The sequence below is a fragment of the Mus musculus genome, chromosome 4 (genome assembly GCF_000001635.26).
Source record: "Mus musculus strain C57BL/6J chromosome 4, GRCm38.p6 C57BL/6J".
Classification (NCBI taxonomy): Eukaryota; Metazoa; Chordata; class Mammalia; order Rodentia; family Muridae; genus Mus; species Mus musculus.
In genome coordinates, this window is record NC_000070.6 from 86,442,453 (window position 1) to 86,456,907 (window position 14,455).

Below are 14,455 nucleotides of genomic sequence, written 5' to 3' on the forward strand. Positions count from 1 at the left end.
ATCAGAGCTTTAGAGATTGTAGTCCATAGTCACTTGCTCCACTGCTTTTGGTCCTGTGGTGAGTCTAATTAGCAGCACAGTGTGGCATGCGTAGTAGAACAAAACTGGTCATCACATGGTACCTAGGAAGTATAAAGAGATAGGAAGGGACTGGGAGCAAAAATAAGCCCTTCAAGAACAGGAATCTAGTTTCTCTATAGGCTCAGCCCCTATAGTTTCCACTACCTTCCATCAACAGCCCATTCAGGTATGAATTGAATAATCCATTGGTGACATTAGAATCATCGGCTGGAAAGATGGCTCAGTGGTTAAGAGCACTGACTGTTCTTCCAGAGGTCCTGAGTCCAATTCCCAGCAACCACATGGTGGCTCACAACCATCTGTAGTAGGATCTGATGCCCTCTTCTTCTGGTGTGTCTGAAGACAGTTATGGTGTGCTCTTATAAATAAATAAATCTGAAAGAAAGAAAGAAAGAAAGAAAGAAAGAAAGAAAGAAAGAAAGAAAGAAAGAAAGAAAGAAAGAAAGAAAGAAAGAAAGAAAGAAAGAAAGGAAGGAAGGAAGGAAGGAAGGAAGGAAGGAAGGAAGGAAGGAAGGAAACCAAAGAACCATCAGGATTCAATTACTTCCCTCACACCCCCACTTCTTTAATGCATGAGCTTTGAGAGGATATCTCCCACTTGAGCCATGTGTGATGCCACCCTTTTGTGCTCTCAGTTACCTTAGTAGATCTTGGATATATGGTTTGACATGGTTCGTGGAGCCAGGATGTCTAAGACACAAAAGATGAGCAATGCCTGCGTTGTGGAAATGCAGATCTGAATTCAGAAAGCTTAGATTTCGTACTGGTTTTGTTTCTTTCCTTCTCTGTGTGCTTTATGCTCTGCGCTTCCCCAACCCAGACCGGACCTCAGACAGACAAGAGGAATAAATGCAGATTTATTGCAGATTTGAACCCACTGATGACTAAGTTCATGGTGAAGATTTGAACCCACTGATGACTAATGCAGATTTGAACCCACTGATGACTAAGTTCATGGTGAAGATGCAAGAGGAACTTAAATAGCCCAGGCCAGGCATGAGAGCCATGGACAGACTGAGACCTAGGTAGAGAAGATAGAGGCTTCTCACTGAAAAACCCAGCTCTGGGCTTAAGCCAAAAAGTCTTAAGCTGAAATCCCACCTCCTCCACCCTATCCCCAAGTTTCCTGGGACCATGGGAGTATTTAGATGTGGACTTGAAAGACAGGTAGATATGCCCAGTGTTGGTCAGCATTTTCTGGCCATCTAGGCCTGGAAAGAAGTCCTACTTGAAATTATCCTTCCTCAGTTCTGTCTAGCTCCAAGTTATTTGACCTTAAAAAAATCAAAAGTTGGTAAATTAAAATATAAAAAATAAAAAATAAAAAACCCACCACCAACAACAAAACCTTAGACCCAAGAAGTCTGTAAGGCAGAGCTCAGTGCATTGCTATATCAAGCTTTATGACAGATCTGGTCACAGCTACTATTTTAGAATAAGCAGGCTCAGAGTTTCCAGAAATCTGCACTGCCTGGGGCAATCCATTCTAGGCTCTGAACATTTAGAAGACCCCACCTTTTCTGCTCACAGCTCTGGGGCCAGGTCTCACCTTCCTAGTTGACAATAGTCACTTTCTCCCTGGAGCCAGAGCCTATACTTAAAGCCTGGCAGGTCCACAGAACCATAGAATTCCCACAGGACCTCCTCCTTTCTTTGCCCATGATTGACAAGAACCACACCCAATCAGACATCATTATCCTTGCTATTATGTCATGCAGGAAAGGAGTAGATGTCCTATGATAGAGACCTAGATACAGAAGACCCAAACACAGCCCCAGATTGAGACCAAGGAACCCCTTTCATTGCTGGGATGGAGTATGGGAAAGCCCCGGGTATACTACTCTCTGTATAGAAAGCACATGAGAGTGAAAAAACAAACCTAAAAATTCAATGCCCCAAAATAAAGTTTATTCTTTGGCACTTGAAACCTGGCAAAGGTTAATGTCAATCCATACAATAATTAAATTAGATCAAGATCCCAGAGATGTCACAGAGATCATCCTTGATTCTATGAACAAAAGGGACCCGAACGGGTTAGAGGGATAAAGTAGAGGGAGGGTTGCAGGGGGTTAATCAGCCAATGAGTATGTGTCATTTTCCTTTATTCAAGTGATTCTCATGTTATTCAAATATGCTGGAATTGGTGATGATTTTTTTTCATTCTGAGGTAGGTATTTTACATTTTTCTTTTCATTTTTGGGAAATTCTTCAATGGATTTTTAGTTGTCTGCTTTTAAAGGTATTTTGCAGGTTTTGAATGTTTTTCTTTTTTTTTCAAAGTCAGGCTGACACTTCTAGTTCCTTCTGACCAGGCTTTTCTGTATCACATATAGAAATAGAACTGTTCTGCCTAGAACCTGTCTGGGAAATTGACCTATAGATCTTGTGCCCCATAGAATCCACTTCCTCGAAGATATAGCCCGGAGGCTCCATGTATGATGCTGGGCACTTGCCCAAATCCTTGGGAGTAAAGTTGATGGAATAAGTAGTCTGGCCCTCTACGGGGATGTTTCTCCGAAGGCCAACCCAGGGGGGCTTGTAGTTTTCAGTAATGATAGGTGGATGCGCCACAAAGCACGTCTTAGTGGTGGTCTGGCAGTCCAAAGGTTCAGCAGGCAAGCTCAGGTGCAGAGTGGGTCTGATCGGCTTTGTGTTCACGGCTGCCCACTGCTTGAAGTCATCCTTGGTGGTGGTTGAGCTTTCAAAGCACTTGCTCTTCTTAATGGAAGGCACAGGTCGGCAAGTTATAGCAGGGCTACCCTTGAGGTACTTGTAATGGGTCTGCACAGTTGTCAGAAGATCCATCTTCTCCTCGGGAGGGACATACACAACGGGAGCTTTGGGGACCATCTGGGGTGTTGGCCAGGCTTGAAATTTCTCCTGAACCTCTGTGGTGTTGGTGAAAGGTGCATCGTGCACGGGGAACTTGGCTGGAGGTTTTGTGCTCTTGGCAGGCTCCCCTAGCAGGCCTCGGTAGGACTCTTTGTGGGTGGTCAGGTTCTCAAAGGGGATGTCACAGGGTATATATTTCTCTGCCTCCTTAACGAAGCGCTTCTCCACAGGGTGGGGCACATAACTCATCTTGTAGTTAGTCAGGTCTTCCAAGGGGATGTTGTAGATTTTTGACTTGGATGGAGGCTTACAGCTCACAGTAGTCACAAGGCCTTTCATGGTGTAGTCATCCTGATGTGTGGTTCTGTTTTCAAACTTGGAAGACTCTGGCCGGTACTTGTGTGGAGGACGAAGAAGCTCCCGTCTTGGCTGGTTCCAGGGTAAATAATCAACTGAAATTAAAGAAGAGGCAATCACTGATCAATCAGGTCTCCTAACTTGCACGTGTTTTAAAGAGCCCTAAAGCCACAAACCAGTTTCTAATGAAAATCTCTGGCCTAACAGAACAAAGTAGATCCCTGCTATCATCTTGTGCCTAAGCTCACTGTTTAAATATCATGGTACTTGCAGTCTGCTGTGCAGAGAGACAAATCTACTCAAGTTCTCCTCGGATACCACAATGCTGTGCACAGAGATTTTAGAGACCTACGGTCTACTCCAGCAGAAAAGTCTGACTGAAAGGAAGCTCTTACCTGTGCAAGGAAAGGGCCGTCTCTCCGTGTCAGAGTGCATGACAAGATCCATGTGCCATGCACAAACACAGAGAATCACAACTCACCACTGATGAGCTACCAGCCAAGCCAACCAGGTCTACTTAGTGGGAGTAACTTAACTACTACTGTGTCCCTGAACTGCTTATGTCTAATCTATATGCATCAAATGCACTGCTCCAAGGGAGTAAGCGTATATGCTATTGCCTAAAGACAGACTTGCCACAGCTGCCTCATCCTTTGTTCTTAGGATATTAGTCATTTTTCTCTTCATAACACCCTAATAAAATATATACTATCAAAATACTTACTTTATAAATGCAGAAACAGAAACAGAGAAACTCACATCCAGTTACTTGGATTTGAATGTAAAAAAAAAAAAAAAAAAAAAGAGTATGGGTTCAAACCCAGATTCAGAAGCCATAGACAAACTCACTCTGCTTTTGAGAGCAGGAGATGCCAGCCAGTTGTACTCAAGCCTTCCCGAGCGTCATCTGACATCGTCACCATCATCCTTCGTGACAACTGTGATCGTCTCTAGTTCTCAGATTTCCAAAAGACAATCTCAGAGAACCTTAAGAGGTTTCCCAAAAATTTAAGCCATAGACCTGACTCCACAGCCATGCTTCCAAATGTCCCCAAGTCACAGCAGAAGATCAGCCAGCTGAGCCAAGGTCACCTTCATCTCAAGAGGAACCTCTGTGGTGGGTTAAAATGGCTCAGACGAAAGGACTCAGCCCACGAGAACTGTGCACTGCAGAAGCAGATACCGCATCAGACAGTTTCTGAAGCCACGTTATCCCAAATCTTCAGGACAGCTCGGAGGCTAAAGGGCCAGCTGAGAGCCACGGATCTGTAAGCACTGCACACACTGCCTTTCCCTTCATCATGCCTGGCTCACCGTCGAGGCTGGCATCGCTCCATTGAGCTCATCGATTACCAGGGCTAAAGAGTCACAGGGATGATGCTAGTGAGCCCTCTGAATCCACAAGTTCTCTTGCAGCCTTGGGACAAGTAGACCAACTGCAGCTTCTCAGGAGCCTCCGACTTAGGTAATCAATAGGAGTGAAGGCCACAGGCATAATTTTTAACAGCTTTGTAGAGGTACAATTTACATAACAAAAGGAGCCACTGATAAAAACCTTTGTAACACCACACATTTCTGGGTTGTTTTGTTTGTTTGGGTTTTTTGATGATATTGTTCTGGGGTTTGTTTTTGGCACATGCTGATTGTACAGTATGCTGGGTTCCATTGTAACCATTTCATACAAGCATATGACGGGCCATTGATCCTATTGTACATACCCTGTTATGGTGTGTTATGTTCCACGATAGTGGTTCTCTACCTTCCTAATAATATGACCCTGTAATACAGTTCCTTATATTGTGGTGACTAACGATAAAATTATTCTTTTTTTTTAATTAGGTATTTTCTTCATTTACATTTCCAGTGCTATCCCAAAAGTCCCCCATACCCTCCCTCACTCCCTCCCATCCACCCCCACTTCCACTTCTTGGCCCTGGTGTTCCCCTGTACTGAGGCATATAAAGTTTGCATGACCAATGGGCCTCTCTTTCCTCTGATGGCCGACTAGGCCATCTTCTGATACATATGCAGCTAGAGACACGAGCTCCGGAGGTACTGGTTAGTTCATATTGTTGTTCCACCTATAGGGTTGCAGACCCCTTTAGCTCCTTGGGTACTTTCTCTAACTCCTCCATTGGGAGCCCTGTGATCCATCCAATAGCTAACCGTGAGCATCCACTTCTGTGTTTGCTAGGCCCCGGCATAATCTCACAAGAGACAGCTATATCAGGGTCCTTTCAGCAAAATCTTGCTAGTGTATGCAATGGTGTCAGCATTTGGAAGCTGATTATGGGATGGATCCCTGGATATGGCAGTCTCTAGATGGTCCGTCCTTCCGTCTCAGCTCCAAACTTTGTCTCTGTAACTCCTTCCATGGGTGTTTTGTTCCCAATTCTAAGAAGGGGCAAAGTGTCCACACTTTGGTCTTCGTTCTTCTTGAGTTTCATGAGTTTCACAAATTGTATCTTATATCTTGGGTATTCTAAGTTTCTGGGCTAATATCCACTTATCAGTGAGTATATATCATGTGAGTTCTTTTGTGATTGGGTTACCTCACTCAGGATGATTTGTAATGTTGTTGCTGTTATGAATCAATGTAAATATCTGTGTTTTCCAATGGTCTTAGGTGACCCCTGTGAAAGGGTTCTTTGACACCCCCCCAAAGAAGCTGTGACCCACAGATTGAGATTCTCTGCTTTAAGGTTTCATGTATGTATATCTATCTTGTGGTGCTATTTGGTGAGGTTGTGGAAGCTGTGGGGTGAAGGGTGTGGTTGGTGGATGTAGAACACTGGGAACAGACCATAAGCATGGTAGACAGGAAGGCTTCTAAGCCTTTCTCAGCTTTCCTGATCTGCAGACATGTGAGGAGGAGAGATTTCAGGCCCAGAGGGCAGACTAGATGCTGCTTTCCTGAGTGCCAGCAAGAGAGAGGTTCAGAATAAGAAAAAGAAAAAAAGAGACTTTATCACAGAGATTCAACCAAGGAAAGGCTTTGGACACTTACAAAAGAATCCAAAAGATACTAAATAAAGACAGAGCCAAAGCTACAGCACCATGCAGAGAAGGAAACCAAAATTAGCCTCAGCCCAGCAACTCCATGAAGGGAAGGACATGGATCTGGGGGTGGGAGGGGGGCACTATCAAAAGGTAAAACAGATGAAGCCAAGCCAGTCCTGCCCTCAAGACAAGCTCACAGCCATCAGGAGTCTCCATACAGTTGTTACAAGTGTTGTTGACACTATAGCTCCTCCAGTCAGCAACAGAAAGAAATTCCATTTTGTCAAGTCACGTGGTTCAGAGGGCAGCCATGAGCTGAGAGAGAAGCCCACTGTGTAAAGCTAGCTATCCTGGAGTCCAGGAATATCCACAAGTTCAGAAGCCTCGTTTTAACCTGCCACAGTCCCTAGATGAGGGAAGGCCCAGAGACAGTTATGGAGAACAGACAGACTGAAGGGCACAAGCCACAGGAAGGGTAGCTCAGGCTAGGAAGCACAAGAGAAAGATGGCCCCTCCCTCAATGGTCACAAGCAGGCTTCATCAACAGAGTTACTCTGAAGGGTGATAACTCTGAGCCTGAGGCCAGCAAGTGCATCACAGTCTAGAGTCACCATCTGCCTGTTTTCGATGCTGTAAAGGCCAAGCACTCTTCAGTTTCGGGGGTATCCATGGATGCCCAACAACATTCCCTCCCGTGAGAGGCCATCAAAGTTTGAGAAGTATGCAGCCTACATCATCACAGTACTGTGCCTGCTTTCCACAGCCCTGACACGGCTGGGAGAAACCCTTCAACTAACACAGTCATCAGGCTCTCAGGGGGAAGAAAGTCTTGTCCAGCCACAGAGTACAAACTAAGTGTGCACAGACTCCTCATACTCAAAGAAGGAAAATGCTTACAGTAAAAACAAGCTTGGCAGACATCAGACCTGTGTCCTACAGAAACTCGGTACAGTGGTATAAACCACAGGACAGACCAATCAAGTCGAAGGGACCAGCCCCACCCTTCATCCTTATCACTATTGCCCCAGTTCTCAACCCCAGAAAGAAGATGCTCCCACACCTCAACTTATTTTTTTATTCTATATGCTTAAAGGGATTTGACTGTTGTATTTTTTCAGACTTTTTGGTTTTGCTGTTACTCTTTACACCATCTCATTTCGTTTCTGCATTTTTTTTCCTATTCTTCAACAACTTTTTTCTTCATCTTTTTCTTTTTCTTTCTGCCCCTGTGCTTACTGCTTTTCCCCATCTCTGCATTTAGTAGTATCTTTACTTTACCATAATTTGACTTCCTTTTCTCTTTTACTTAAATGGGAAGGAGGCTATGTATTTTGGCTGTACTGGAATTCACTTTGTAGACCAGGCTAGCCTAGAACTCACAGAAATTTGACTGCCTCTGCCTCCCAAGTGCTGAGATTAACATCATGCACCACTACACCTGGTTTTGTGTTTATGTGTGTGTGTGTGTGTGTGTGTGTGTGTGTGTGTGTGTGTGTGTACACGTTTGTCTCTGTATGTTTGTGTTCACCACATGGGTGCAGGAGCCATGGTGGCCAGAGACAGAGTTAGACACCTAGGACTGGAATTACAGGTGGTTGTGTGCTTCCATGCGCCTCTGCAAGAGCAGCGAACACCCTAAACCACAGAGGCATCGGCTAAAACCTGACTACTTTACAACTCTTACATTCTCATTTATTATCCCCCTCTGACATCTATCTAACTTGGGCTTGGAACTATTTTACTATTGGGAAATCTTTTCTTGTTTACATTTTTTTCCTTTCTAATCTCTTGCTCATTTCTCCTCTTCCTTTCTTCTCCATTCCTATCTTCTTTCTGCCTTTGTCTGTTCAAGCTTGCTGCTGCTTCTCCTCTGGCTCCATCTCCTTCCGTCACCTCACTCCTTTACTACTCCCACTCCTACCCTGGACGGTTTCTAACTGCACAGCACATAACCCAGCAGCTGCCATCCTCACACCTACAATCATTGGTGACATGCGTATATTTAGGCATCTGCTGTGCTGGGTTGTTTTTTGTCACCATGGTTTGCTTCTTCCTCACTGGGTGGTTCTGGGGCTTAAGCTTCCAAAAGCAGGCTGTATAAGAAGAACCCCACAAATCCAGAAGTCATATCAAACCATCAGACATACACAACACAGAGACATAAGAAACATGGAAAATAAAAACAATCTAAGATGACTCTTTCAGAAGATCATAACTCAACTATTGAACTGAAATAAATAAAATACCAAATAATTTTTAAGGTTTTATGATAAAAATTTATCAATGACCTGGAAGGGTATAAACAAATAGAGGAATTCAATTAGAATTCATAAAATTAGATTTTAAAAAGTCATGGTAAAAAAAAAAGTCAGCAAAGTGGAAGAGGACAGCAGAAGTAGTGAAGAAAATGTCAGCAATATAGAAGGAAAATTCAGCAAGGAAGTTGAGATTCTTCTTTAAAGGGAAATATTGGAAATGAAAACACAGTGAATTAAAGAATGTAGAGGAAAACTGTTACCCACTGACTCAACCAAGTGAAAGAAACCATATAATTTATGGAGGACAGAGTATGCACTGACATACCAATAAGGAGGCTGGGGAGGTAGATGGCTCAGTGCTTAAGAGTGCTTACTGCTCTTGCAGAGAACTAGAGTTCAGTTCCCAGCACCTGTGTAGGGCAGCTCACAACCACACTTGTAACTATCTGCAGAGGCACCAACTCCCTCTTCTGACTTCCATGGACCACCACACACGGAGAGAGACTTACACCTACATAAGTAAAAATAAACTTTTCTATAGTCAAATAAATGTCAATACGGACAAATAGACAAATCAGCATGAGCACAATGCCCAAGACCTCTAAGATGGGATCATGAGAACAAACCTGAGAATCCATATGATAGAAGGAGCCAAACACTTTACTGCTTGGGAATTCACAAACCATTCAGTGAAATTACAGCAAAGCCATTCCAAACTTTGGATGGGGTATGCATTCTAAAACCAGAGGCATATAAAACCCCAATAGAACTACATCCCCAAGACATTATATAGTCAACTTGCCCAAAAAAAAAAAAAAAAAAAAAAAAAAAAAAAAAAAAAGCAAAAAGCCAATATTAGTAAGAGAAGCACACCAACTCACAAAGGCAGAAACATAAGAATAACATCGGCTCCAAGGTCAGTAAAACTCAAAGCTAGCAACTTTCTAACTTTCTAAGCATGGACTGATATATACTTCAACCCCCGAAAGTAAGTAACAGTCAACCAGGCATGCCATGTACAGGAAAATTATCTTTTAGAATTGGTTGAAGACATAAGGCTTCTTCAAAAAAATAAAAATAAAAAGAGTTCACAGGCACCACTACAGAAGAGTTAAAGGAATACATATTGAGAGAATAAATACAGTCTCGATCATGGATCACAGAATACAATAAACTTCATGAGATAAATGACTTACAAAGGTAGAAAGAAGTCTAACATGTCTGACACAATAAACCAGCATCCCTGATACTAATGCAGTCCAGAGTCAAGAAACACAAATCTGAGCAACTCGAAAAACAATCAACAAAGTTGTGGAAATTAGCCAGGCATGGTGGTGCCAATCTGCTGCCTCTGCAGCAGACAATCAGTAGTTCAAGATTATCCTTAGCTACATAACAAGTTCAAGGCAAGCCTGGGGGCAGGGTGGGGAGAGACAAACAACTCACCAAGAGGTAATAAACTTGTCTCAATCATTTTAGATGTAAGTGGCCTCAACTACCAGATTAGAAAAGTAAAAACAACTTTCTGTTGTCTCCAAGAATCATGCCTTATTGATAAAGATACAGAGACCGAAAGAAAGTCAAAGTATGAAAATCAATCTGTGGAGCAAACCCCAACCAAAAAGCAAGCCAGTGTCATTATTCTGACATCTGACAAAATTACCACAACTCAAAATTAGATGAGATTAAAAGACCACTTTACGTTAATCAAGAGGGAAATTTATAAAGAAGATATGACAATTTGTGAAATACCAGCATGGTGCTTGTCCAAAAACACAACTGCCAACCAATGAAATACAATAGAAGACCCAAGAATAAATGCACATAGTTACAGCCACATCATTTTTGGCAAAGCTTTCAAAAACATGCATCGAAGAAAAGAGAGTCCATTCAACAAAAGCTGCTAGAAAAAAACAGATTTCCATAGCACAAGAATGAAGTTAAATCCACATCTCTCACACTGCACAAAAAATCAAAAACCTTAATGTAAACTTTAATCTTTGAAAACTGTTAACAGAAAATGCAAACAAAACACTTCAACATGAAGGCAGGAAGAGCAAGGATGTCCTAACCACCACTTCAATGACATAGGAAATAACTCTATTGATTGCCAAAGGGGATTAAATAAACTAAAACACTTCCAAGCAACAGAAGAAACAAACACCAGAGTAAAGTAATAACCTAGAGAGTAAAACACACGCACACACGTGCACACACACACAATTTATTCTTGACTACATATCATACAAGGGACTAATAACTAGCATATACAAAGAACTGCAAAATAATTAAAACTCAAATAAGTAAATCATCTAATCAATAAATTGATTAATGAACTGAATAGAATGTTTGCAAAGGAAGAAATAAAGTGGTCAATGATATTTTTACAGTGTTAACATCCTTAGCCATTATCAAAATGCAAATTCAAACTTTTAAGATTCCATATCACCATAGGCAGAAAGGTTATTATCAGGAAAACAAATGATAAATGCTGGCAAGGTTGTAGCAGACTAGGAACCACTGTTTATTACTGATGTAATAAATGTAAGGAATGTAAGTTTGTGCAGCCAGTCTGGAAGTCAAGATGGAGGTTTCTCAAAACGCTGAAGGTAGAACTACCATATGAACCATAACCCTAGCCCTAACCCTAACCACTTTGGGTATAAAACCATCATGATGGTTGCAAATCTGCACTTGCAAATCTTCTATAAGTTGTCTTGTCAGGCATTCAGTCACAGCTGAGAATAAGTCTATTTAGCCTGATGTTTTCAAAGTTTTTGGTATTTTTATAAGGTCTTCCATCAGTTTTGAAAATCTTTCTATGAGAGAGAGTGACTAGAAAGAACAATGTTTTGCATCTGATTATTCAATTTTCACAACATAATTTGTTTAAAAGCTCTTTTCTATGATACATTTTTCTTTGTACTTTTGTTGAAAATCAAATGTCTAGAGGTGCTTAGACTCATTTCTGGGTATTCATCTCTATCTACCCCATTGGTTAAGTGTCTATTTTGATGCCTAGACACTACTGGATTCTGCTCCTGTGGTTATAGTGTGATGGATAGCAAGTGCTGAGATGCTTGCTGCTTTATTCTTCTGTTTAGAAATGTGTCAGCTATTCGAGGTATTCTTTGTTTTCATACCCATCCCAGGAGGGTTTTTTTCAAGTTCTGAGGTCACAGGTATTTTGATAACGGTGGCCATTTTAGCAATGTGAATTCCACTTATCCGTGACCATGGGAAGCCCTTCCATGTCACAGATGCTCATCAGTTTCCTTGACGCTTTATTGATTCCTCTGTAAAGGTCTCTCTCTCTCTCTCTGCTCATTGGTTAGGTTTATTTTATTCTTTTAGAAGCTTTTGTAAATGGGGCTATGTTCCTGACTTCTTTTTCACCAGGTTTATTACTGGTTATGATTAAAAAGCCACAATCTTTTTTAGTTTTTATTTTGTATTCTACTACTTTGTTGAATATCCTGAGCCTAAAAGTATTTTGTTTGAATCTTTAAAATAATCAAATTATAGAATCCTAGTATCTACAAATAGATTTTGATCCTGGGTGTCTTGTTTGGTTGGTTCATTGTTTTGTTTGTTGTTGTTCTTTTGTTTTGAGAGGGTTAGGGGAGTGTTTTGCTTTTTGCCAAACAGCCATTGCTATAATGTCAATTCCTATGCTGAGTAAGAGTGGTGGGACTGGGTACCCTGTCTTCTGCATTTCCTCAATTTAGAGTAAATGCATTGTTTCTACACTCACGAAATTGTCTACTGACATGTTACAGGAAGCCTTTATTGTTCTGAAATGGTACTTCTTTTGGGGGTGGGGTCAGGAAGGGATGTTAATTTTTACTAAAGACTAATTTAGTGGACATTGAGGTGTTTGTACTTTATTCTATGAGTGTGCTAAATTATACTTGCTACCTCATGACTTCCAAACTACTGTCCTTGAGATGAAACTAATGCATTCTTTGTAATATGCTGTTGAAATGAACTTGAAGTATTTTGTTGGGGACATCTGAATCTCGGCTCATAAGGGTCACTGATGCCATTTTCTTTTCTAGTTCTATCCTAGTCTGGCTTGAATACCAGGCTACTACATGGCTACTCCATGCTTCCCAGAATGAGTCTGGAAGTGCTCCTTTCTCCTTCTACAAACTAATTAGATCAGTGGAGTTCTTTCTTCTGTGAAGATATGGGAAAATGCAGGAGAGACTCTGTGTCTCCTAGTGTTTTCTTTATGGGAAAACTTTTTGTTACTACTTCAATCTCATCTCTTTATTAATCTGCTTCTTCCTCTCAATTTGACTATAGTAAGTCATAGCTGAGAATATATTCATTTTTACTAAATTCTCTCATTTATTGAAATATGAAAATAACACCTGGTGATCCTCTAGAGTTTGTGATGTGTTTGTTGTAACATCTCCAGAGATTCCATCTTCATCTATTAACATGGTTCCTCTTTCAATTACATTGGCTAAGAGTTTTTTCATCTTGTTTATCTTTTCAAAAAGCCAGGTCTCTGTTCCTAAGATCCTTTGCATTGACTTTGTGATTCTACTTCCGATGCAACTGTTACTTCTTTCCTTCTACCGCTTCCTTCTACAGCTTGTCCTTACTTTGTAAGACCTTGAGATGTGTCATGAAGTTGTGCGGTTGAAACCTGACTTCATGTAAGCATCCAAAGTCAGAGCTCCCTGTTAGAATGGGCTTGGCTGGGTCCCACAGATCTTGATGCTCTGTCTCCATTTTCATTTGATCCTAGCAATTTATTAACTGCTCTATTAGTCCAACATGTCCCTGTTTAATCTCCCTGTTTTTATAGTTGCTCTTGCTGTTGATTTTTAGTTTTGTTACATTAGAATCTGATAAGATAAAAGATATGCTGGGCATGGTGGCCTTTCATCCCAGCACCTAGGAGGCCATGAACTGCAGATTTCTATGCATTCAAGGCCAAATTGGTCTACATGGCAAGTTCTAGGCCAGCCAGAGCTATACAATGAGTCACTGTCTAAAAAATAAAATACATACATAAGTAAAAAAGCAGTAGTGAGATATTTTTCTATTTAAATATTATTTGAGACATCTTCCTGTTTGCAGCTATCTACCTGTCCCAGCACCACTTACAGAAAATATGCTTGTTTTCCATGCTGTACTGCTTAGCCATCCTTGCATGAGGCTTTTGTACTCCCACTGACATTATATCTGTGTTCATGACATTATATCTGTGTTCATGACACAGTCTCCCCAGAACCACAGCTCTGTAATACAGTTTTTAAAGTCTAGAATAAATTAAACTTTGTCCTTATTTAAAAAAAAAATCAAATAACTCACTGGTTTATTTGAATTTCACATGTAGCATTTAGATTGTATTACCAGTTTATTTCTTAAAATGCTGCTGAAAGGTTTAAGCAATTGTAAAGAGCGTGTAGCTCAGTTTAGAAATAATGGGCCAGCAGGAGGGCTCCGTGGGGAAAAGCACTTGCCAGGCAAACCTGATGACCGGAGGCTATCCCTGGAATTCACACTGGAAGAAAAGGACTAACTCTCAAATGTTCATATACCAATACTCACAAATGAACACAAAATCAACTTTTTAAGTAGAAACAATTCCACTTTATTATTTTTTAACCTTAATGCGTGAATGTGAATGCTTCACCATTTGATTACAATTTGATTTCTCTCTACACTTAATTTTCAATGTATATACATCCTACATTTATCTTTTTCCATTTATTAAATATCATCTTCATTTCAAGCTAGTCAAGACTGGTTTCTGTGTGTGTGGTAAACTCATCCATGCATGTACATGGGCAGACTTGAAGTCAATACCAATGAATTTGAATTCCTTTAATGTCCTCTACCTTATTACCCTGTGGATGGAGTCTCTCCCCCACCCCCAAAAAACCTGGAGTTAACTATTTGGGCTAGAC

The 14,455-nt window shown here is 41.1% G+C and overlaps 1 protein-coding gene across 2 annotated transcripts in view; it reads right to left on the minus strand.

The window, feature by feature from the left end:
• Positions 1-1,972: 1,972 nt before the first annotated feature.
• Saxo1 (stabilizer of axonemal microtubules 1) overlaps positions 1,973-14,455 on the minus strand; it is a 113,879-nt gene continuing 101,396 nt past the window's right edge. The window contains exon 4 of one of the 2 annotated variants that reach the window (XM_017320434.1): positions 1,973-3,365. In XM_017320434.1, the coding sequence (XP_017175923.1) occupies positions 2,362-3,365 (1,004 nt within the window). In that variant the 3' untranslated portion in view covers positions 1,973-2,361. The remainder of the gene's footprint in view (positions 3,366-14,455) is intronic. The other variant, NM_001081096.1, reaches the window with a different exon arrangement.